The 23,225-nt window shown below is 36.9% G+C and overlaps 1 protein-coding gene across 1 annotated transcript in view; it reads right to left on the bottom strand.

The window, feature by feature from the left end:
• The window catches only part of HCN1 (hyperpolarization activated cyclic nucleotide-gated potassium channel 1), a 689,786-nt gene extending 666,923 nt beyond the window's left edge, over nt 1-22,863 (bottom strand). Inside the window, exon 1 of the mRNA XM_006865746.1 lies at nt 22,454-22,863. Within this exon, the coding sequence (XP_006865808.1) occupies nt 22,454-22,863 (410 nt within the window). The remainder of the gene's footprint in view (nt 1-22,453) is intronic.
• Between the last annotated feature and the right edge of the window lie 362 nt (nt 22,864-23,225).

Genomic DNA, 23,225 nt, shown 5'->3' with positions numbered 1-23,225 from the left:
AAGCATGATAAAGTTAAAAACTGAAGATAGGAAAGTAGGTTAAGAGCTTTACTCTCTCTTTTCAACACAATTTGTTGATATAGAAGAAATAGATCTTGATTATATTTTACACAAGAAAGAAATATAGAAGCACTCCAAGTTTCAATATATAAGTAAATTATTTTGCTTCTTCCAATTTTTTTTTCACTTTTAGCACACAAATCTGAATTAATATTTCATTTTCCCTTATGTTTGACTTAAAAAACAAAACAAAAAAAAACTAATGATAGGATGCTTTATGTTTTCTGGAATCATAATATTGTATCAGTTGACAACAAATATTTAAATGTCAAAATTCTCGATAACCTTTAAAAAAAAGTTTACTTCCAATAATTACATTATTAAAATGAAAAATATATATTATTTGTGATGGCTTACAAGCAAAAATTTCACAAGCACAAATAATAAAAAATTCTAAACACTAGCCAATAATGAAATATAGAATTATGCATCAAAGTTTTTCCTAGCTGTACATAATGTATAATTTCCCTACGTGCATTTATTTTGCTCTGTTAAAGTTACATTTCTATGCCTGTCTCCTTTACTAGACTAAAAGAATCGAAAGAGACTGTGACTATGGCTTATTCTATTCGTATATAAGAACCACAAGAGGTCCAACAAAATACTCTATACACAATAAATGTTTACTGAATAAATAAGTGCAGGTGCATAAAACAATGTCTTTTCAATACACAAGTTTATGCCTTTATTTGTATTTTCATATTATTCATTAACATTGATTTTTAAAAGAAAGTGAAAAAGAATTGAATATTGTTTGAACAGTGGCTATGTGTCAAATGCACCACTTGTTATGACATCAGTATTTCACATAAAGGCAGGGCCATCCATGGTAGACAGCTTTCAACAGAGCTTCCAGACAAACTAGGGAGGGCAACCTGGTAATCTACTTCTGAAAAATGTACCCAGTGAAAACCTAACAAATAGTGATTGTTGTTAAGTCCCATGGAGTCAGCTCCAATTCATAGAGACACTGTATGGTTGTCGAGGAGGGACTGGTGGATTTGAACCACTGACATTTTAGTTAGCAGTGCAGTGTTTATCCTACAGTGCCACACCAGGACTCCATAAATAGCAACAGTGCCTGATAATCAGCCCTTTGAGTTGAAAGGTATACAAAATACGACTGGGGAAGAGCTGTCTCCTCAAAGATGCTGTTATTGTGTGTCGTTGAACCAGTACTAACTGAAAGTAGCCCTGTACAGGGTTTCTGAGGAGCAATTGGTGGGTTGAACTGCCATCCTTTCACAATCCAGTGCTGATCCTACAAAGCCACACCAGGATTCATGCTCAAAGACTGTTTTTGTTGTTGTTAGGTGCCCTCGAGTCGGTTCTGACCCACAGTGATCCTGTATAAGGTTTCCAAGGAGCAGTTGGAGACCTTGAACCGTCAACTTTGCAGTTCAAACAGCTTTTCCGTCTGGCACATTAACCCACAGTGCCACACCAGGACTCCCATGCTCAAAGATTTGTTGTTGTTGTTATCAAGTGCCGTTGAGTCGATTCTGACCCATAGTGACCCTGTATAGGGTTTCCAAGGAGCAACTGGTGAGCTTTAACTTCTGACCTTGCAGTTCAAATAGCTTTGCAGTCTGGTGCATTAACCCACAATGCCACACCAGGACTCTTTGCTCAGAGATGGTGGTGGTCATGTGCCAAGGAGTCATTCAGATTCATAGTGACCCTGTATGATATGGATGCGCTGCATCTTCAGGATTTTCATTTGCTCATGAGACATGATTCGAGGGAGGCAGAAAGCACTACAAACATCCATTAATGATCAGAGCATTGAAGACAAAATATGAATCTAAAGAAACTGAAAATCATCAATAATGAAGTACAACACACAAAGAGTTATATGCAAGACATTAGTGAGTGGAAATGCACTAGTATTGACCATTATGAATCAGACACACTTAAGGTCTCGTGTACCAAGAATTACAACATTTCAGGGTCTATCCTGAAGTGCAACACTTTAAGTGATAGGAAATTTTCCACATGTCTACAAGGAAGACCATTATTACAAATACTATTCAAATTTATGCACCAATCACTAAAAACAAAGATGAAGAAACTGAAATTTTTTATCAGCATCTGCAATCTAAAATTGATCAAATGTGCAATCAGAGTGCATTGATAATTATTGCTGATTGGAATGAAAAAACTGGAAACAAGAATCAGTGGTTGGAAAATGTGGCCTTGTTGATAGAAACTATGCCAGAGAGATCAGGATAGAACTTGGCATGACTGATGACTTGATTGTTGCAAATATCTTTTATGAACAACATAAATGGTGATTACACATGTAGAACCAACAGATGGAATATGCATAAATTGAATCAACTATATCTGTGAAAAGAGATCATGGAGAAACTCAATATCATCAGTCAGAGCAAGGCTAGGATCCAATTAAGGAACATACCATCAATTGTTCATATGGAAGTTCAAGTTGAAACTAAAGAAAAGTAAAACACATTCATGAGAGTATGAACCAAGTATGACCTTGAGTATATTCCACCTAAATTTAGAGACCACCAACGTACAGGTATTAGGTGTGAACTCTAACAATCAAAGACCAGAGCAGTTGTGGGATGATGTCAATCACATTAATACAATAAAAGCAAAAGGTCATTAAAAAGGCATGAAAGAAAGAAAAGAACTAAATGAATGTAAGAGAGTATGAAACTTGCTCTTGAACGCACTAAATCAAATTAAAATGATGATGTAAAAACAATGAACAGAATATTTCAAAGGGTGGCTTAAAAACAAATTAAAGAATTACAATCAACTGTGCAAAGACTTTGAGTTAGAAAACCAAAAGGGAGGATCTCAATGCAAAGAATATAAAAAATCCTCACAACTGGAACACTAAGCAACATCAAAATAACACAGAAAATATTGAAGTTGTTAAGTATTTCATTTTACTTGAATCCACAGATAATGCCCATGGAAGCTGCAGTCAAGAAATCAAAAGGCATGCTGCATTGTGCAAATCGGCTGCAAAAGCTCTCTTTCAAGTGTTAATGAACAAAGATGTTATCTTGAAGCATTATGCTGTGACAGGATAATATCCGTACATCTACAAGGAAGGCCAGTTAATACCACCATTACTCAAATTTACACACCAATCACTAAAGCCATCGGTGATGAAATTGAAGAATTTTATCAACTTCCTCAGTCTGAAATTGATCAAACATGCATTCAAGATGCATTCGTGACTATAGATGAGTGGAATACAGAGATTGGAAACAAAGAAAATGGGTCAGATATTGGAAAACATGGCCTTGGTAATCGAAACAATGCAGGAGATCACATGGTAGAATTATTTAAGGCCAATAAATTATTCATTGCAAATACCTTTATTAAACATCACAAAAGGTGACTATATACATGGACTTCAACAGGTTGAATATACCGAAATGAAATTGACTACATCTGTGGGAAGATACAGTGGAAAAGCTTCATATCATTAGGCAAAACAAGACTAGGAGCAGAGTGTGGCGTAGACCATCAATTGCTCATATGTAACTTCAGGCTGAAGTTGAGGAAAATTAGAACATGTCCATGAATGTCAAAATATGATCTTGAACGTATTCAACCTGAATTTACAGATCTCAAGAAAAGATTTGATGAATTACACACTAATGATCAAAGATCCAAAAAGTTGTGGGATGACATAAAAAACATCATACAGGAGGAAAGCAAAAAGTCATTAAGAAGACAAAAAAGAAGGAAAAGACCAAAATGGATATCAGAAGAGACTCTGAAACTTGATCTTCAGCATAGAGATTCTAAATCAAAATACAGACATGAGGTAAAAAAGCTCAGCAGAAACTTTGAGGAATTATAGCCAGAATGCAATTTAGAAGCCAGGATGGCTAGACTTAGTCTCTCATACTTCAGACATATTATCAAAAGGGATGAGTCCCTGAAGAATGACATCATGCTAGGTAAACAGAGGGTTGGTGAAAGAGGAAGACATCCAAAGTGATGGATTGGTACAGTAGCAGCAGCAATGGACTCAGGTGTAACAACAATTGTGAGGATGGTGCAGGAACAAGCAGTGCTTCATTCTGTTATGCAGGGGCTAGTTATGAGTCACAGATGACTCAATGGTACCTAAGAAGAACAGCAACAAGTAAGAAAGAGGAAAACCTTCAATGAAATGTATTGATATTGGCTGTAACAATGGCCTCTAAATGATTGTGAGGATGGTATTGCTTCTTTGTGTTCCACTTATTATTGTTATTAGGTGCCATCAAATAAGTACCAACTCATAGCACTAGAACAAATCACTGCCTAGTTTAGCAACAACACCAAGATTGCTATGCTTGAGCCCGTTGCTGCTGCTACTATACCAGTCCATCTTACTGGGGGTCTTCCTGCTACTTCCTGACACTCCATTTTACCAACTATGATGTCCTTTTTCAGAGACTGGTTCCTCGTGATAATATGTCTGAAGCATAAGAGAAGTATGGCCATCCTGGCTTCCAAGAAGCATTCTGACTGTACTTCTTCCAACACAAATTGTTTTGCTTTTTGGGCAGTTCATGGTACTTTTAATATTCTGCTCCAACACCATAACTCAAATGCATCAGTTCTTCTATGGTCTTCCTTCTTAACTTTCAAGCTTTCACATGCATATGAGGCTACTGAAAATACCATGGCTTGAGTCAAGATCACCTTAATCCTCAAACTGACAACTTTGTTCTTCAACACTTTAAAGAGGTCTTGTGCAGATGTGCCTAATGCTGTACATTATTTGATTTCTTGACTGCTGCTTCCATGAGTGTTGATGGTTCAAAGCAAAAACAACTTCTATCTTTTCTCCATTTATCTTTATATTATTTATTGGTCCTGTGGTGAGGATTTTTGTTTTCTTTACACTGAGAAACCACAGACTGTGGTCTTTGATCTTCATCAGTAAGGTTACTAAGTCCTCTTTGCTTTTAGCAAGCAAGGCTGTATCATCTGCATATCACAGGTTAATCAGACTTCGTCCAATCCTGAGGCCACATTTTTCTTCATATAATCCTGTTTCTCAGATTATTTGCTCAGCATATAGGGTGAAAAATTACCGTGAAAGAATACAAACTGAGCACATACCATTCCTAATTTTAAACCATCTATATCCCCTTGTTCTATCTGAGCATTTGCCTCTTGGTCTATGTACAGGTTCCTCATGAGAACAATTAACTGTTTCAGAATAATCATTCTCCACATCATTGTCCATAACTTTTCATGATCCACACAATTGAAATAATTTGCATAGTTCATAAAGCACAGGCAAACATCTCTCTGGTATTCTCTGCTTCCAGCCATGATCCATCTGATGACAGCAATTATATCTCTCATTCCACCTCCTCTTTTGAATATGACTTGAATCTCTAGAAATTCCATGTCAATGTAATGTTGCAGCAGTTTTTGAATTATCTTTAGAAAAAATTTACTTGTGTGTGATCTTAATGATATTGTCTGATGATTTCCGCATTCTGTTGGGTAATCTATCATTGGGATGCACACAAATATGGATCTCTACTAGTGAAACTGGCAACGCTAGCTATCGTCCAAACCTCTTAGCATAGATGAGTGAGTGCTTCCAGTGCAGCATCAGTTTGTTAGAATATGTCAGTTTTCATTCCATCATTTTCCAAAGCCTTGTTGTTAACAGTGCCTTCAATGCACCTTGGACTTCTTCCTTCAGGATCATTGGTTCTTAATCATATGTTACCTCTTAAAAAGGCTGAACAACAACCATTTCTTTTTGATAGAGTGACTGTGTGCATTCCTTCTATCTTCTTTTAATACTATCTGAATCATTCAATAATTTGCCCAGAGAATCCATCAATATTTCAAGTTGAGGATTAAATTTTTTCTTCATTTCTCTTAGCTTGAGAAATGCTGAGCATGTTATTCCCTTTGGTTTTCTACTTCCAGGTCTTTGCACATTTTGTTATAATATTTGACTTTGTATTCTTGAATTGATCTTTGAAATTTCCACTAAGTTCTTTTACTTCCTCATTTCTTCCATTTACTTTATCATCTCTACGCTGGAGAGCAAGTTTCAGTCTCTTGTTATATCCATTTTGGTCTTTTTCTTCTTGTCTTTGTAATGACCGTTTGCTTTCTTCCTGTATGGTGTTCTTCATGTCATCCCATAACTCTTCTAGTCTTCAGTTTTTCATGTCTAATGCATCAAATTTGTTCTTTAGATGGTCTCTAAATTCAGGTTAGGTATGTTCAAGGTCATATTTTGGCTCTTGTGGACTTGTTTAATTTTCTTGAGCTTCAACCTGAATTTGCATATGAGCAAATTAATGTTCTCCTCCACAGTCTGCCCAGCCTTGTTATGGCTGATGATATGGAGCTTTTCCACAGATGTACTCATATTAATTTCTATGTGTTCCATCTGGTAACGTCCAAGTGCTTAGTTATCTTTTTTTATGTTGTTTAACAAAGGTATTTGCAAAGAAGATGTCATTGTTGCAAAATTCTATCACGAGATTTTTCATCATTGTTTCTATAACTAAGACCATCTTTTCCAACTACTGATCTTTGCTTTTTACATTCGAATCATCAGTAATTATCAATAAATCTTTATTGCATGTTTGATTAACTTCCAACTGAAGAAGGTGGTCGAATTCTTTAGTTTCATCATAACAGGCCTTAGTGATTGATTCGTAAATTTGAGTAATAGTTGTATTAACTGGTCGGTGCATGGATGTTATCCTTTATGCTTTATGAACACAATGTTGTACTTCAAGACAGATCATGAAATGTTCTTTTTTATGATTAGTGTGAAGGCATTCCTCTTCAACTTGTCATTCCCAGCATAGTAAGCCATGTGATTGTCAGATTCATAATGGTCAATAGCAGTCCATTTCAGCTCACTAATGCCTAGGATATTAATATATTGGATATTGACAATTTCCAGTTATCTAGATTCATACTTCATACATTCCATGTTCTGATTATTAGTGGATGTTTACAGTGACTTCTCTTCATTTTGACTTGTACTCCTTAAGCAAATGTAGGTCCTAAAGACTTTACTCCTTTCATGTCATTATGGTCAACTGTACTTTGAGGCAGCTCTTCCCCAGATGTATTTTGAGTGCCTTAAAACCTGTGGTGTTCTTCTTCTCAAAACTATATCTGATAATATTCTGGTGCTGTTCATTTTGTTTCAGTAGTCAATATCTGGGTGCTATTTGACAGTGTTCTAATGCTACTCATAGGGTTTCATTGACTAAATATTTGGAAGTAGGCTGTCTCTCCTTCTTCCTAATCTTTCTTAGTTTGGAAACTCAGCTGAAACCTGTCCACCATGGGTGACCCTACTGGTATTGACAATACTGGTGGAATAACTTCCAGAATTCCAGCAATGTGCAAGCCACCACAGTATGAGAAACTGACAGAGGAGTGGTACTGTGGTGTACATAGAGTCAGTAATCATAAAAACAGGCTTGACAGCACCTAATATGTACAATTAATATGACAGTCCTGGTGTGGTGCTGTGGGTTAATGTGCAAGACTGCAAAGCCATTTGAACTGCAAGGTCGGTTGTTCAAGCTCACCAGCTGCTCCTCAGAAATCCTATATAGGGTCACTATGGCTCAGAACCAACTCAACGGCACTTCACAACAACAATATGCACAACTAAATAACCATATATACATATGCAAACACACACACACACAGGTGCTTGAAAAATTCATGGAAAAATTCCATTATCTTTTAATTTCATGCTTCCATGAATTTTTGAAGTCTCCTGTATTGCTCAAGACATATACAGCCATAACTAGGTGCTTCTAGTATATAATTCTGCAATTTTACCTATAAAGCTACTATACTTAAACCCTAGAAAATACATCTGTCTTCAATTTTCATTTATAATTCACTTACATGATTGTTGAAAACAAATACCACATTTACTGCTCAGGAGAAAAATTTTTTCTTAACTAATTATTTAAATAATGAATGACTCACCTAAAGAAAAAATATGGAATCCTCACTCTCCCTATAAGTTTTCATCATATACATTTCTGTATTTACTATATCAGTTTCTACATATATCTCTCAAATCACCCTGACTATATAATGTTTAGTAAGATATATTCTCATAGGTTTTTTAAGTAGCAAGGCTAAAATATTCTGCAAAGGCCATAAGTAACATCTGTTCCAAAGATGATGCAACAAAAATTAAAGCAAGCCATTCTGTCAAATTTGCAGATTTCTTGAATTCTTCGCTTATATTTCTCAATAATCATTTTTATGGACTATTAAATTTGACAACAAGAAAGCAAATGAAAGACTCTATAAAGTTATGAATCATAGTATTTGGCTCATATAGAACATTTAACTGATTTGAAATGATATCTCAAATGGTTTAATTATCCCATCTTCTAATGAGCATGAATATTAATAAGAAGTATTATATGACATTCAATGTCATTAAATTTTTCTCCTAAATGTTATTTCCAAGTAGTTCCGTACTATATAGCATATTAACTAACTTAGAAAATGATACTGTCATAATGAAACTTTTCATAGAAACAAAATAAGAGTGAATTAGAACTTTTCCAATGTCTCATCAGTACACTTATTTCCCACAATATACACAACTTTTGCTGTCCACACTTCCCAAAGGTAAAAAGAAAACAGAAGAGCAGAGTTTATTGGGCCCTGTCTTCATGAACACAGTAGCTTAAGAAATTCCAAAAGATTATCAAAGTATGTATTTAGAAGGTATTTTCTTTTCTCAAATAGTCCACATGGCTTCATTGTATTTCCATTTTACTTTCAAAATAATAACTCACATACATAATGTTATTGTTAGGTGCTTTCAAATCAGTTCCTGCTCATAGTGACCCTTCAAACAATAGAACTAAACACTGCTCAGTCCTGTGCCATTCTCATTATTGTTGCTATGTTTGAGACCATTGTTTCTGCCATGGCATCTACTGAAGGATTCTAAGGGCAGAATATTTAATGATGCAGGAAACATCAAAAGAAGGTGGAAGGAATACACAGTTACTGCACCAAAAAGAATTGTTCAACATAGCAATAGGTTGTTGTAGTTGGGTCTTTCAGCATATTCTGACTCATAGTGACCCCAGGAACTAGAGTAGAACTGCCTCATACAGTTTTCTTGGCTGTAATTTTTACAAAAGGACATCACCAGGTCTTTTTGTTGGGATAGCGAGTGACTTCAAATCACTAACCTTTCAGTTCACAGTTGGGGTCTTAACAGTGTTATCACCAAAGCCTCTTTCATATTATGATGGGGTATATGATTCTTTTAGAAATTATAAATGTTGTAGATTTTGTTACATTGTCATTTTCATTTCTTATTGGAATCTGTTTCATTTATAGTTGTAGACACTCTGTGAGACTCTCAGAACACACATTTAAGTCATTTCTATTTGAAAATTTTGTTTTAAATGTCTCTGCTAATTCCTTATCCATACTTCACTCTTTTATTCCTTCTAGAACTCCTTTTAGAATTTACCTTTATTTTGCTTATCTTTTTATTTATTTTTTTTTGTCCTATTTTTGAGCGCTTTCTTGGTATTTATCTGCCAGTTCACTCCATCCAAAGACCTTTTATTCTCTTGTTGTTTTCATAGCATACTATTCTTAATTTGTAGACAAACTATCTCTGATGATATTACTCATAAAGCTCTTTGGTTTGGATTTTTTTTTAGGGTTTGGGTTTTTTTTGGGGGGGCAATTTTGTCATTTCCCTTATTCCTTTATGCAGGACTTTGCTTTGCTGTTTGATTTAGCCTGTCTCTTTCATAATGGAGATATTTCTGAGAAGTTTGGTGATGTTTAGCTTTAAGTTAATATTAAACAGTGCAGTACCAACAATGTATAATCTCTATGTACATATCTTAGGCTTTTTCTTGAGGAATGAGGTAATTATCAAAAGGATTTATTGCAAGACCTTGAAATGCTGAAGGTACTTCTGTCCAATATTTACCTGGGAAGAATTGGACTGTCTTCGTGCAACCTAATGACAGTATTGAGGGTTCTATACTCACTAATCCAAAACCTACTACCTTTGAGTACCTTTCCAACTCATAGGAAAGTTTCCACAGTTTCCAAAGTTGTAAAATCTTTATGGAAGCAGACTGCCATATCTTTCTTCTGTAGAGTAGTTGGTGGGTTTAGACCACCAACTACTGAGTTAACATGAGGAATCTTTCTTATACACTATTAAGTGCCATCATGGCAATTCTATCTAGTTTCTGAGAAGCAGCTACCAGGTTTGAACTGATAACCTTGCAATTAACAGTCCAGTTCTTATCCCACAGCACCACACTGGAACTCCTCATATTCATTAAACACACCTATATATAATCATTCTGTTTTCAGCCTGGGTTTCTTAGATATTATTTCTTAACTGGCACCTCCAATTCTTGAATTCCTCTGGAGTTCAGTTGGTAAAGGTTGTGACAGTAAAATAATTTTTCCATTAGCTTTTTTTAATTTTCCAGAATGTTTTGTCAAGTGTCTTCATTCTCCACTGTTTCTGCATCCTTCTATTTCCCCTTGTGTCTATGTGTTTTTTCATATTATTTTGGAGTCATTTCAGGAAGGAAGAAGTATAGATGATTACATTAATCCATCATGTTTCTTTGCCGGTTGAAAGGATTCCTGGTATCAGCAGCCTCAAATCTTATTAAGTAAGAGAGTTGGAATAAGTGACAGAATTAAGACTCAAAAGAACAGAATTACTGACCCACTTCTTACTATCTATCAATAGCACCGTGTTGATACTACTTATCTGTAGCTTTAGTTATGTATTTTATGTTAGGCAGAAAAAAATGTAATAATTGAGATATTACTAGAGGGCAAGGAGAGAAGATGTCAGGTTTTGCTGTGATGAACGAAAGAACTTTCATTGCCTGCATCTAGATTTATTTACCTTACAACTATTGTTGTTGCTAAGTGCCTTGGAGTCTGTTCCAACTCATAGCAACCCTATTGTTCCAAGGAGTGGCTGGTATGTTTGGACTGCTGACCTTACAGTTAGCAGTCCAGTGATTATCATACAGCACTACATCATTATCAAATATTCAATAAATGTTTACTAAAAGTCTATTATATTAACTGAGCAATGCTACTCCTAAAAGAAATGAAAATATATCCCCACATAAAAACTTTACATAAATGTTCATAACAGAAGTATTCATAAGAGCCAAAAAGTAGAAACCACCCAGAGACTCATCAATTGGCTAATGGATAAATAAAATGTGTAGAAACCACCCAGAGACTCATCAATTGGCTAATGGATAAATAAAATGTGGAAATACCATATAATGGAATAATTAATAAAACAAATAAAGTACATGCTAAAATAGGATGAACCTTGAATATATTAAGTGAAAGTACTCAGTATCAGAAAGACCACAATTTTAAGGTTCCATTTATATGAAATGTTTACAATAAACAAATTTACAGTTACAGTAAGTTCAGTGGTTATTTTGGACACATGATCTGGAAGACCAATCACTAAAAAAAGGGATCATGGGTGGTAATGAAGAGGGTCACTGAAGAGGAGGATAAATTTCAATGAGACAGAGTGATACAAGAGTCAAAACAATGGCTCAAACATACCAATGTCCTGAAGATGGCGCAACATTTGTTTCTGTTGTATAGTAAGTCACTATGAACTGAAGTCAACTCAACAGCAATAAACAACAGCAACAGAGCTGTGTCTGTGGGTAGGGCATACAGTTACATTAACAGTTACTAGATGTAACTGTTAATGTGTATGGGGTTTCTTAGAGAAATGAATGTTCTAAAATTATGGTGATGGTTGCACAACTCTGTGAACATAATATAAACCAGTGAGTTGAACACTTTAAATGGGTGAACTGTATGCCAAATGAATTATATTTTAATAAAGCTGTTTACCAAAAGAATCTAACAAAAGTTGGCAGAAAAAAAAAGTCTATAATGTGCAATTTTCGAGAATTAGCAATATAAAAGAGAGTAAGACTGATTAAGTCACAGAACCTAGTTCTAGTGGGGGGATACACATAAAAATAATTACAAATTCTGTGGAAACATGAAAGTGAGATAGATAATAAAGTGGAAGAGGAGCGTTAAGTGTGATCATTATGCTTGAACTGATATCTAAATGAGTTTAGATATAGTTGACTATGCAGAGTTAGGAAAAGTAGATTTCAGCAAGTTGAATTACATGTCACATAAACCCTGTTTTAAAGGAAAGTCCAGATTATTATGTTGTTGTTAAGTGCTGCTGAGTCGATGCTGACCCACAGCGACCCTGTATAGGGTTTCCAAGGAGCAGTTAGTAAGCTTGAACTGTCGACTTTGCAGTTCAAATGGCTTTGCAGTCTGGTGCATTAACCCACAGTGTCAAAAATTTATCTGGATGGCTGGAACACACAGTGAATGGTGGTTGACAATGTTGGAAAGGTAGATAGGTTAGAATTAGGTAGTCTTGTACCTCATGGAAGGTATGACAAATAAGTTCTAAGAGTAACGGAAAGTCACTAACTGGTTGTTGTTGTTGTTAAGTGCTGTCAAGCTGGTTCTGACTCATAGTGACCCTGTATAGGGTTTCCGAGTAGAGGCTGGTGAGTTTGAAACACTGACTGATCTCACGGTTCAAACTGACCTTGCAGCACCACACCAAAGTCCTGTAATACATTGTTTAACTTACCTTTTTAAAGATAATTCTTACCACTCTATGCTGAATGGAATGGAGAGACAATTAGACTTAACTGTCTGTGCATATCTAAACAGGGCTATCAACAATATGCCATCATTTAAAGAAGCATCTCAGCTAGAAGCACATAAAATAGTAAAAACCAATATGCATAAATTTTGAAAATGTTCATAGCCTTTGATCCAGTAATTCTAATCCTGAAATTTTGCCCAGAATACAATGAAGAGAAATACACAAAGATGATCATTGTAGCACTATTTGTAATACTGAAAAATTGTAAACAAATCTGCATGGCTAAGATTTGTAAGTGAGTGTTAACTCTTTGTGCATGTGGAATTAGCCTCACTTCTTTAAAGTTACAACTAATGTCATGAAAAACAACAACAACAACAATAACAGGTCTCTATGAATGTGAAAGGAGCTCTGGTAGCATAGTGGTTATGAGTTAGGCTGCTACCCTCAAGGTTAGCAATTTGAAACTATCAGCCACTTCAGGGGAGAAAGATGAGACTTTCTGCTCCCATAGAGATTTACAGCCTCAGAAACCCTATTCAGGGTTGGTATGAGTCAGAACCGACTGCTCGGCACATAACCACTACCACATGAATAAAACTGTCAAGAAATAAATCCAGGGCATGGGTCATTTTGTCTTAACTAAGTGGTTACTTATTAAGTGAAGTAGCTGAAAAGTGCTCTAAGAAAATTAATAAATTTGAAAATGATCGTGAAGTCTATTTCTGGCATTCAAACTTGGGTGAACTTTTAACTAAAAAATATATAGCTGATATATGTCTTTATGTGCACATATTCTATCAGAGGCCTCTATAATAATTTATTTCATACATTTGTACATGCATGCATACACAGATACACAGACATACACAGTATCAACTTAATAAACCTGTGAAGAATTATTTTGCAATAACACAGATAATTCCAGGATGCACCAGGAAACATTAACATTTTCTTCTGCTTATTTTCTGGAAAACTTACAGGAAATTGTACATCAATATGATTTCACAAAGGAAATTATTTTTAGAAGTCCTTAGTATACAAGTAAAAATACCTTTTCCCTTATGTATGCAGGTTTTTCTTCATTATAACTACCTATGCTCCTAAAATACATGGTGACAGTCTGATTCAGTTTGCAACTTCCATACAAAAAAGGATACAATGAACATTTCCCACAGACCCTGATACTGGCCAATGCTCTTCATGCACTGTTAATAACCTGCCATGATATGTATTGTACTTCCAAGAGACTCTTATTTTAAAACCTCATGTTAACCCTACTTTTGTTTCTAAGTAAAAAGCAAATCTGCTAAACACTAGAATTACACTCAGAACAGCAAAGAGATCATATCAGATGCATTTTGCTTATCTCATGCTCACTTTGGGGCATATGTTCATGGAGTAAAATGATGTAAAATCACAAATATTATTTAACTTGCATTTCAGTGATATTTTGATTTTGTGGCTTTTGATTGAGACGAGATTGCTGAATTACATTTTGTTACAAGAGCAAATGATAAAAATATATTTCACTAATAAAATGGTGAGGGCTGTGTTGTGGAGTCAGTTCCAACTCATAGTAACCCTGTATAGGGTTTCCGAGGAGTGGCTGGTAAATTTGAACCACTGGCCTTGCAGCGCAATGCTCATTCTAACACACCAGATGTGTTTTTATTTAATATGGAAGTTCATAAATATACTACTTCTGTTGTTTGGTGCCATAGTCTTGCTTCTGACTCATACTGATCCTACATATATATACTAACAGCATCCTGCACCACCTTTACAATCGTTGTTATGTTTAGACCATTATTGAAGACACTGTATCAATCCATCTTTCTGATGGATTTTACTTCACCAAAAATGATATTCTTCTTTACCAGAAATGATATCCTTCCCCAAATAATGGTTCCTCCTGTCCAAAGCACCTAAGAAAAGTCTCGCCATCCTTGTTTCTAAGAAATATTCTAGCTGTATACTTCTCCCAAGACAGGTTTGTTTGTTTTTCTGAAAGTCCATGGTACTTTCAATATTCTTCACCAACAATATAATTCAATTTTTCTCCAGTCTTCCTTATTCATTATCTAGCTTTCACATGCATATGTTACTATTGTTAATGGTGTTGAGTCAGTTCCAACTCACAACGACCCTGTAACATGTCTCTGAAGAGCGGCTGGTGAGTTTGAACTGCCAGTCTTGCAGTTCAAGCTAACCTTATGGTCCAGTGCTCATTCTACAGTAACATACCAGAGGTGATTGAAAATACCACGGCCTGAGCCAGGTACACTATAGTCCTAAGACTAACATCTTGACTTTTTAATACTTTACAGTTTCAATATTTTCTCTGTTTATCATGATGTTGCTTATTGGTTCTGTTATTTTTTCAAAAAAATCAATCTATATTGAAGGCTTCAGCCATTGATTTTTATCAGTAAGTACTTCAAGTACTCTTAACTTTCAGAAAGCAAGGTTGTGTCATCATTGTACCTCAGGATTTCTAATGAGTCTTCCTCTAATCCTGGTACTGCATTCTTCTGTATATAGTCTAGCTTCTCCAACTATTTATTCAGCATATTGATTGAATTATGTAAGGTAAAAGAATACAAGCCTGATGCACACCTTTGCTCATTTTTAAACCAAACACTATCCCTTGTTCTATTAGAATGACTTCCTCTTGGTCTATGGGTAGGTTCTGCATAAGCACAATTAAATGCTCTGAAATTCCAATTATTCACAATGTTACCCATAATTTTTTATGATCCAAAGTCAAGTGTCTTTGCATAGTCAATAAAAGAAATGTGGACATCTTCCTGAATTGTCTATTTTCATTCAAGATCCTTGTTACATCAGCAATGATATCCCTCATTCCACGTTCTGAATTTGACTTGAATTTATGGAAGATCTGTAGATGTACTGCTCCAACAGTTTTTTAACTACCTTCAATATTATTTGATAATTTCCACATGCTCTTGGATCAGATTTCTTTTGAATAGCCACAAATATGGTTCTCTTCTAGTCAAATGGCCAAGTAGAAGGCCTCCAAATTTCTTGGTATAGATGAGTAAGGACTACCACTGTTGCATTCATTTATTGAATCTCATTTGGTATTCCGTTAATTCCTACAACCTTGTTTTTAGCCAATGACTTCAGTGCAGCTGGACTTTTTCCTTGAATACCATTTGTTCTTAATCATATACTACTCATGAAATGGTTAAACTTCAATCAATTATTTCTGGTATAGTAACTGTGTATTTCTTCATCATTTTTGTTTTAATATACATCCTGTGCCATTCAATATTATATCCACATCATTGTTGTTATGTACCATGGAGTCAGTTCTAAGTCGTGACCCTGTATAGGGTTTCCAGGGAGCAGTTAGTGAGTTTGAACGGCTCACCTTGCAGTTAGCAGTCTAATGCTTACCCTACAGAGCCACAATCCCTCAATATCATAACTCAGGCCTTGAGTTTTTTTTTCTTCAGGTCTCTCAAATTGAGAAATGTGGAATATGTTCTTTTCTTTTAGCTTTTAACTCCAGGTTTTTCACTTTGCATTACAATACTATACTTTGTCTTCTCTAGCCACCCTTTGAAATCTTCTGTTCAAAACTCTTGCTACACACCATTTCTTTCATTTGCTTTAGCTTTAGTTTTTGTTTATTTTTGTTTTCTAATGTTTCCTTATTAACCTTTTGCTGTCTTCATATAAGATGTCCTTGAGGCAATTCAAGGTTGTACTTTGGCTCTTATGGGTTTGTTTTAATTTTCTTCAACTTCAATTTGAACTGGCATATAAGCAATGGATAATCTGTTCCACAGGCAGTCACAAGTCTTGTTCTGACTGTTGATACTGAGCTTTTCTGTCTCATCTCTTTCCACAGATTCAGTGGATCTGATTCCTGTCCATTTCATCAGGTGAAGTCCACCTATATAGTCACTGTTTATGTTGTTGAAAAAGTAATTGCAATGAATAAGTCATTGGCTTTGTAAAATTCAATTATGTGATCTCAGGTGTCCTCTTTATCACCAGGGCTGTATTGTCTAATTACCGATCCTTCTTCATTACTTCCAACTTTAATATTCCAATTACCCTTACTATCAGTGTGCCTTCACTGCAAGTTTGATAATTTTCAGAATGCAGAAGTTGATAAAAGTCTTCAATTACTTCATCTTTGGCTTTAGTGGTTGGTGTGGCAATTTGAACAATATTCACATTAACTGGCTTTACTTTTAGGCATATTAATCTGTCACTGACAATACTGTACTTCAGGATAGATTTTGAAATTTACTTTTTGATGATAAATATGGCACCTTTCCTCTTCAATTAGTCATTCCCAGCATAGTAGGCCACAGGATTCTCCAATTCAAAATGGTCACTACCAGTATATTTCAGTTCATTGTTGTTGTTATGTGCTGTGGAGTCGGTTCCGACTCATAGCGACCTGGTACAGGATTTCCGAGTCTGTAAATCTTTATGGGAGCAGAAAGCCTCACCTTTCTCCCACAGAACAGCTGGTAGTTTCAAACTGCTGACCTTGCAGTTCACAGCCCGACTTGTAACCACTATGCTTCAGTTCATTAATGCCTAGGATATTTATCTTCAACTTCACACACTTAAATATTAATTTGTAAAATGTATTTGCCTAATGATTATTAATGTATAATAAGTTTCCAAAATTTGTATTAAAGGAAAAGATGTTGAGAGGAAAAAAAAAAAAAAAAGGAAACTCATTTGTATTATTTGAATAGTATAATATCACTATGGAGTTCAGGGGTTGTGCTGTAGGAAAATCACTAGACTGCAAGGTCAGTTTGAATCACAAAGTCGATAGCTCAAACTCTCCTGCCGTTCCTTAAAAACCCTACATTGGGTCTCTAGGAGTCAGAACCAACTTGACAGCAGTTAACAACAGTAATATCACTGTGGTGGTGGAGGTGTTATGATGTTGAGTCAGTTCCAACTCATAGTGACCTTGTATGGGCTTCTGAGACTGCAAATCTTTACAGGAGCAAAGAGTCTCATCTTTCTCCCACAGCAGCTGGTAGATTCAAACTGCTGACCTTGCAGTTGGCAGCCCAACGTGTAACCCACTACACTACCAGGGGTAGTGATTATTAAATGCCTGGAATATTCAAACATTTTTAAACTTAAAGTTTTTTAACTTGCATGTAAATTAAGAAAAAGCAATAAATCCATGCCTTTAAATCTTTCTAATCATTTCCCTTTAATCTTTCATATAATTCACTTTAATTTCAATTCAATTTTCTTGATAGAAATTTATCAAGAAAAACTTAATTGAATTTTAAGACATAAAAAGTATCACTTCACATTAAAAACACAAACAATAAGTTCTTATGTTAATTTTGGCCGTGTGCATATGGAAAGAAAGTTGAAGAGGCATTGCAGGGAGAATACATCATGCATTCAAGGCAATGATAACATAACAGTAAGCTAATTAGTCCTTAAACCCCAGAAGGTTGGATTGTTTTCTTCCGCAGAACTCCTGGAAACAAATGGTGTCATTATGGCTGTGTGATACAGGTGAAACCTTCCTTTTCTAATGAACACATCAGTGACCTCAGACAGTTGTAGATGCATACCGGCAATATGAAATGTCGGAAGTGGCAACAGCTTTCGGAAGTGACTCCTATCTCTAGAGTCTTGTGTACTTGCGACATAATAAGCTTAGCACAGTTATTCACACTAATTGATGAAAAGCAGTGGAGCAGCTAAGAAGCCATGACACAAAATCTTCTCTTTTCCCAGAAAGCCAGATGTTGGTGGCAATACATGGAATAGGGACATGATTTTTTAAAGCGCTCTTACATATGAGTGGTCTCATAAAATAATGTTAGAATTCCAGAAATTGCAAACTAGTTTTGTGACCGTTTTTTTTTCTTTGTAAATTATTCACATAATAAAAACAATCCAAAAAATGCACTGAATACTTTATTAATCCATTTGAATGGTTATGTCATAAATACCCTCTGGCTGGGAAAGTCCAATGTTTGACAACTATTTTCTACTTATTAAATAGATGAAAAATAAAATTTTAGCTAATAAATATAAAATCATTAGTGATTTCAAAATATACATATGTATGTTTATATGTGTATGTTCTTCACATGAGTAAAATTCATTAAGACTAAAATCATGCCCTTAGTATACAAAGATTAATGTAATTTTTTATGTAACTATCCAAATTTTACTTTGTTTCCATGGTAGAAACAAGCATATGAGATATTTTGACTGAATTCTTCATCTTCTGTCCAGTTATTTCTAACAATATTGATACAACCTGACTCTTTTCTTAAGTCCATAAAGGTTTCTAACATTATCCTCTCCTGAGAAAGAAGGGAAACACAGAGCTATGCCCTACTTACACACGGAGGTATGAGAAAAGTACCTGCCAGACACAGCAATAGCACTCTCAGGCTCTGGCTGCTGAAAGGCAGCTAGTCAGCTATCTGAGAGTCTCAGTGGAGCACAGCCCTGTCCCTTGAGGTGAGTGGAAAGGAAACAGCCTTAGAAATCATCCTGAAAAGGGATGCTACATCATTAGCCATAGTGCTGAAATCACAACATGCTCTAGAGTCAAGGGCTTATAACATACTCAGCAGTGTGGTTGTGACAAAAGATCAGACTATGTAAACTTCTCCAGTCATGCAAAGGTATCAATATATCCAGGCAAGCTCCTCTTTCTATCTTTATATCGCAGTATCTCTGCCCCCATCTCATGGAAATTTATTTTTAAGTGTCATTGTCTCAGTCACTAAATTATTAATGAACCTGATTTAAAATTTTAAGAAGCACAATAAAGCACCTCCCATAAAGTGTCTTTTTCAAGAAAGGGCATGAGATGAACAAATCTTGACAAACGTTTCCAGTATCTGTTCTAGATCACTCACACATTACTTTTCTTTTACAAAAAAAGAAAAGAAGGAAGGAAAATCCTATCAGACTTTTGTCTCTTTTATCTTTGCTTTTTCTCAATACGTTATGGTGACATGTAATGGGTTTTGCAAACTGTAATAGTGGTAGTGAGAGTATATAAAAACATTAATGTTACAATAATGAGATATAAATGACTTTTGTCTGAAAATACATATTTATATGATTACCTCTTTAGCTAGGATGTTTTGTTTTGTTTTGTTTTTAAAGAAAAACAGTGTATATTGTGATTATCCATTTTTAAAATATACCTTTTTCAGATATGCTTCACTTACAAACCTAAATAATAATGCTTAATTTTTGCCTTTCATTTCTTTTCATTTAAGCACATGGAAAATTGAACATTGCAAACTACTCCACACTGGAATTTATTTAGAAGATTAGCTCATATCTTAATCATCTCCCATTTCTTAGAAATGCATGGTAAAATGAAATGATTACCTCTCTTCTGGGCTAATTGTTTTAAAGAAATATTTTATGTCATAGGACCTTTCCATGGGGAAATATGGAGATTCCTTAATGTCATGAATTTCAATCAATCAAAAGAATTTTGGCACGTTATTTTAATACTTAAAAAGGGATCCTTTGTTTTTTTCCAGTAAGTGGCAGAAAAAGTTTAATAAATTTATATGTGTCACCATTTTGAAAAGTATGATCTCTTTTTATATTATTGAGGAAATATGAAAATCATATGTAATCATATAATTGAAAGTGAAATTCAATAAACAAAGCTTACCATTTTATTTCCATGTGAATACCAAACCCCTTATGGTTCTGGACGATCATGCTTATTTTTCTTATTAAGACTGAAAGATGTTTCAACCCATGGAGATTGACAGACAGATTATATTCTACACTTGATTTCAACCTTTAAAGTTCTAAATAACATAACAATCTTACACATCTTAGAACAAGGTCATTTATAAGTTTGTTTCCTTGAGTATCTATGGTGGAGGAAACATGCTTAATTATTTAGCGGGTCCTTTTTAACATCTATGAACTATAAATCTGTTGCTCTTTGCAGATAACTGGATTCTGACTCATAGTGACTCTGTAAGACAGAGTAGAACTGCATATTGGGTTTCTAAGGCTACAGGCACATCTTTCTCACGGATTCTAACAGTGAATTACAGACCAGCACTTAAATCACTGTTCCACTAGAGCGTCACCATAAATGTTTTCAACCGCCCCCACACACACACACACAAAAAAAAAAACCCACTGCCGTTCCGACTCATAGCTACACTATAGAGCATAGTAGAACTACCCCAGAGTTTTCAAGGCAATGTTGTTAGGTTTTTTAATTTTCTCATCTGGATTACACTATGCCCTTTAGAAAATAATAGCCTTAAAATTATACATGGCCTGAAATTCATTCACTCTGTGCATAAATAACAAAGGCCGGTACTTTCTGAGACAATATATATCTCAGTGATAGAGTGACTCCAAGGTTCTGTGTGGCAGGAGTATGGATTTTTCACAGCTATTGATATTCAGAACTGTGGACAGCTCCCACTAAGGTACAGAGTTCAAAGAAAATTTCCCTTAGTTTGAAAAACACAACTTCAAGTATCGCTGTTTTTTTCATTGCTGTATTGGTTTGTTGCTTAATCGAAGCCTATAAAAGCTGCTTAGCATGCACACATACTTCCTTAGTTTGTTCTTGCATTCTGTTTCGAATGAGCTCAGTAAAATTAAATAAATAAATAGAGGCCACCATGAGTTACTAGTTTTCAGTTGAAAAGTCCAACCTCTTCAGGAGCTAATATAAAGTGCACACGCTAATACCAGGATCTACTTCACGACCTTCATTTGTCGATCTCTAAATGTGCTTAATCAACCAAATGAAAATACGGCTGATAAATAAGATCAGGAAACGCCTTAATTGTAATTTCCGAAGCAGAGTTCCCCTGCCTTTGTTCTCGTGCCCTTGTTCCCAAGCTGGGAAACTGGAAAGATTTCTGAAATAGACTTGTAGTCAAGGTCAAGAAAGGGTGTCACTCTGTTTCAAGAAGGGGGCTCTGGGAACGCCCCCTAACTCTGTTTCAGGAACTCCAGCCTTTCTATCATGCCCCTGCTCAGTCTGGTGGCCCCAGCTCCACGGAAATACCAGTTCAGGGACTATATAAGCGTAAATTGTCCTTCCAAAGCCTTCCAGTCACTATTCTGGAGAAATGCATTGAGGATACCCAGTGATTATAAGCAGATAAAAAGCAGAATAACACTTCTCAGGGTGAGACAGGCTGCTAAGACCCTTGAGTCACTGTCTCTGGTTACCCATCCTCCCCTGAAACTCAGGAGGGTCTTTTTCCCTTTTGGGACGGATCCACTTCTAGGGGAAGCAACTTGAGAAAAGGTGTCACACCTAAGGTGACTTTCTGCTTGCTCTTTACACACCCATCTTCTAAGTAAAAGTTTTCCTGGCACAACTTAGCATCCTTGCATCCAGGGAGGTCACTGTGGCCTTCTCCTTCCCCGATTTGTCCCCAAAGTTCACGAGGCAAAGGAGGTTCCCGGGCAACAGGAACTCATCCTTCAAGCTCCAGCTTTGTGGAAACTATTTGAAGAAGAGTCGAGCCTCACGAGCTCTAGAAGAAGCCGCCAGTAGCGCCACCCCCGCGGCCAACAACCCCGGCGTTCGGTACCCTCCGGCGCCCCCCTCCCGGAACTGGGAAGCGAGTGGAAGGGTGTACCTGGAGGGAGGGTGGGGCGGGGATCGGGAGCCCTCACCTGAAATCACTGTAAGGATGGATAATCCAGAAGCCTGCAGTTTTAACCCTTTCCTGCTCCTTCTCCACCGCCTTCTGGCTCCCAAACATGCGGAGGGAGAATTTGTTGACCCCCGGCTGCAGCATGGAGGTGAACTGCCTCTGCATGAAGCCATACTGCCGCCGCGGCCCCTCGGCGTCCTCCAAGCCCCCCGCGGGCTCGTCGCCGCCGCCGCCGCCGCCGCCGTCCACCTTGAAGCACACGGAGTTGCCATGCTCCTTGGCGCCGGCCCCGCCGCCCCCCGGCGGGGTGCCCAAGCGCTTCTCGGCCGTGGTCGGCCCCGCGCCCGTCGCGGGCGCCTTGGCTGGGAAGACGCTGTTGCCATCGTCCCGACTGTTGGACGAGGAGTTGGGCTTGCCGCCTCCCTCCATGCCCGGAGGACGCGGCCGGCGACGGCGAGAGCTCCAGACTCGCCGGCCGCCCGGCGCCGAAGACACGAGGCCGAGGGAACAGGGGGCCGAGCCGGTTGTTGGCGAGTCCAGCTGCCCGTCGCGGCGGCAGCGGCGGCGGCGGCGGCTGCTGCTTCCCGCCCGCGCCGCTATCCGCTGCGCGCCTTGCTCCCGCCGCCGCCGCTGCCCTCAGTGGCTGCGCTCCGAGCTCCGCCGCGGCTGGAGCTGTGAGGCTGAGGCTGCCGGAGCAAGGCGAGAGGCTCAACCCTCGCGCGCCAGTGCCTCCCCGCGGATGCCCTCTGCTGGCCGGAAAAGGTTTCTCCCTGCCGCTTGCCACACAGCCT

This window comes from Chrysochloris asiatica, unplaced genomic scaffold (genome assembly GCF_000296735.1).
Source record: "Chrysochloris asiatica unplaced genomic scaffold, ChrAsi1.0 scaffold00082, whole genome shotgun sequence".
In the NCBI taxonomy this organism is placed as follows: Eukaryota; Metazoa; Chordata; class Mammalia; order Afrosoricida; family Chrysochloridae; genus Chrysochloris; species Chrysochloris asiatica.
This window is presented reverse-complemented; position numbering and strand designations above follow the sequence as displayed.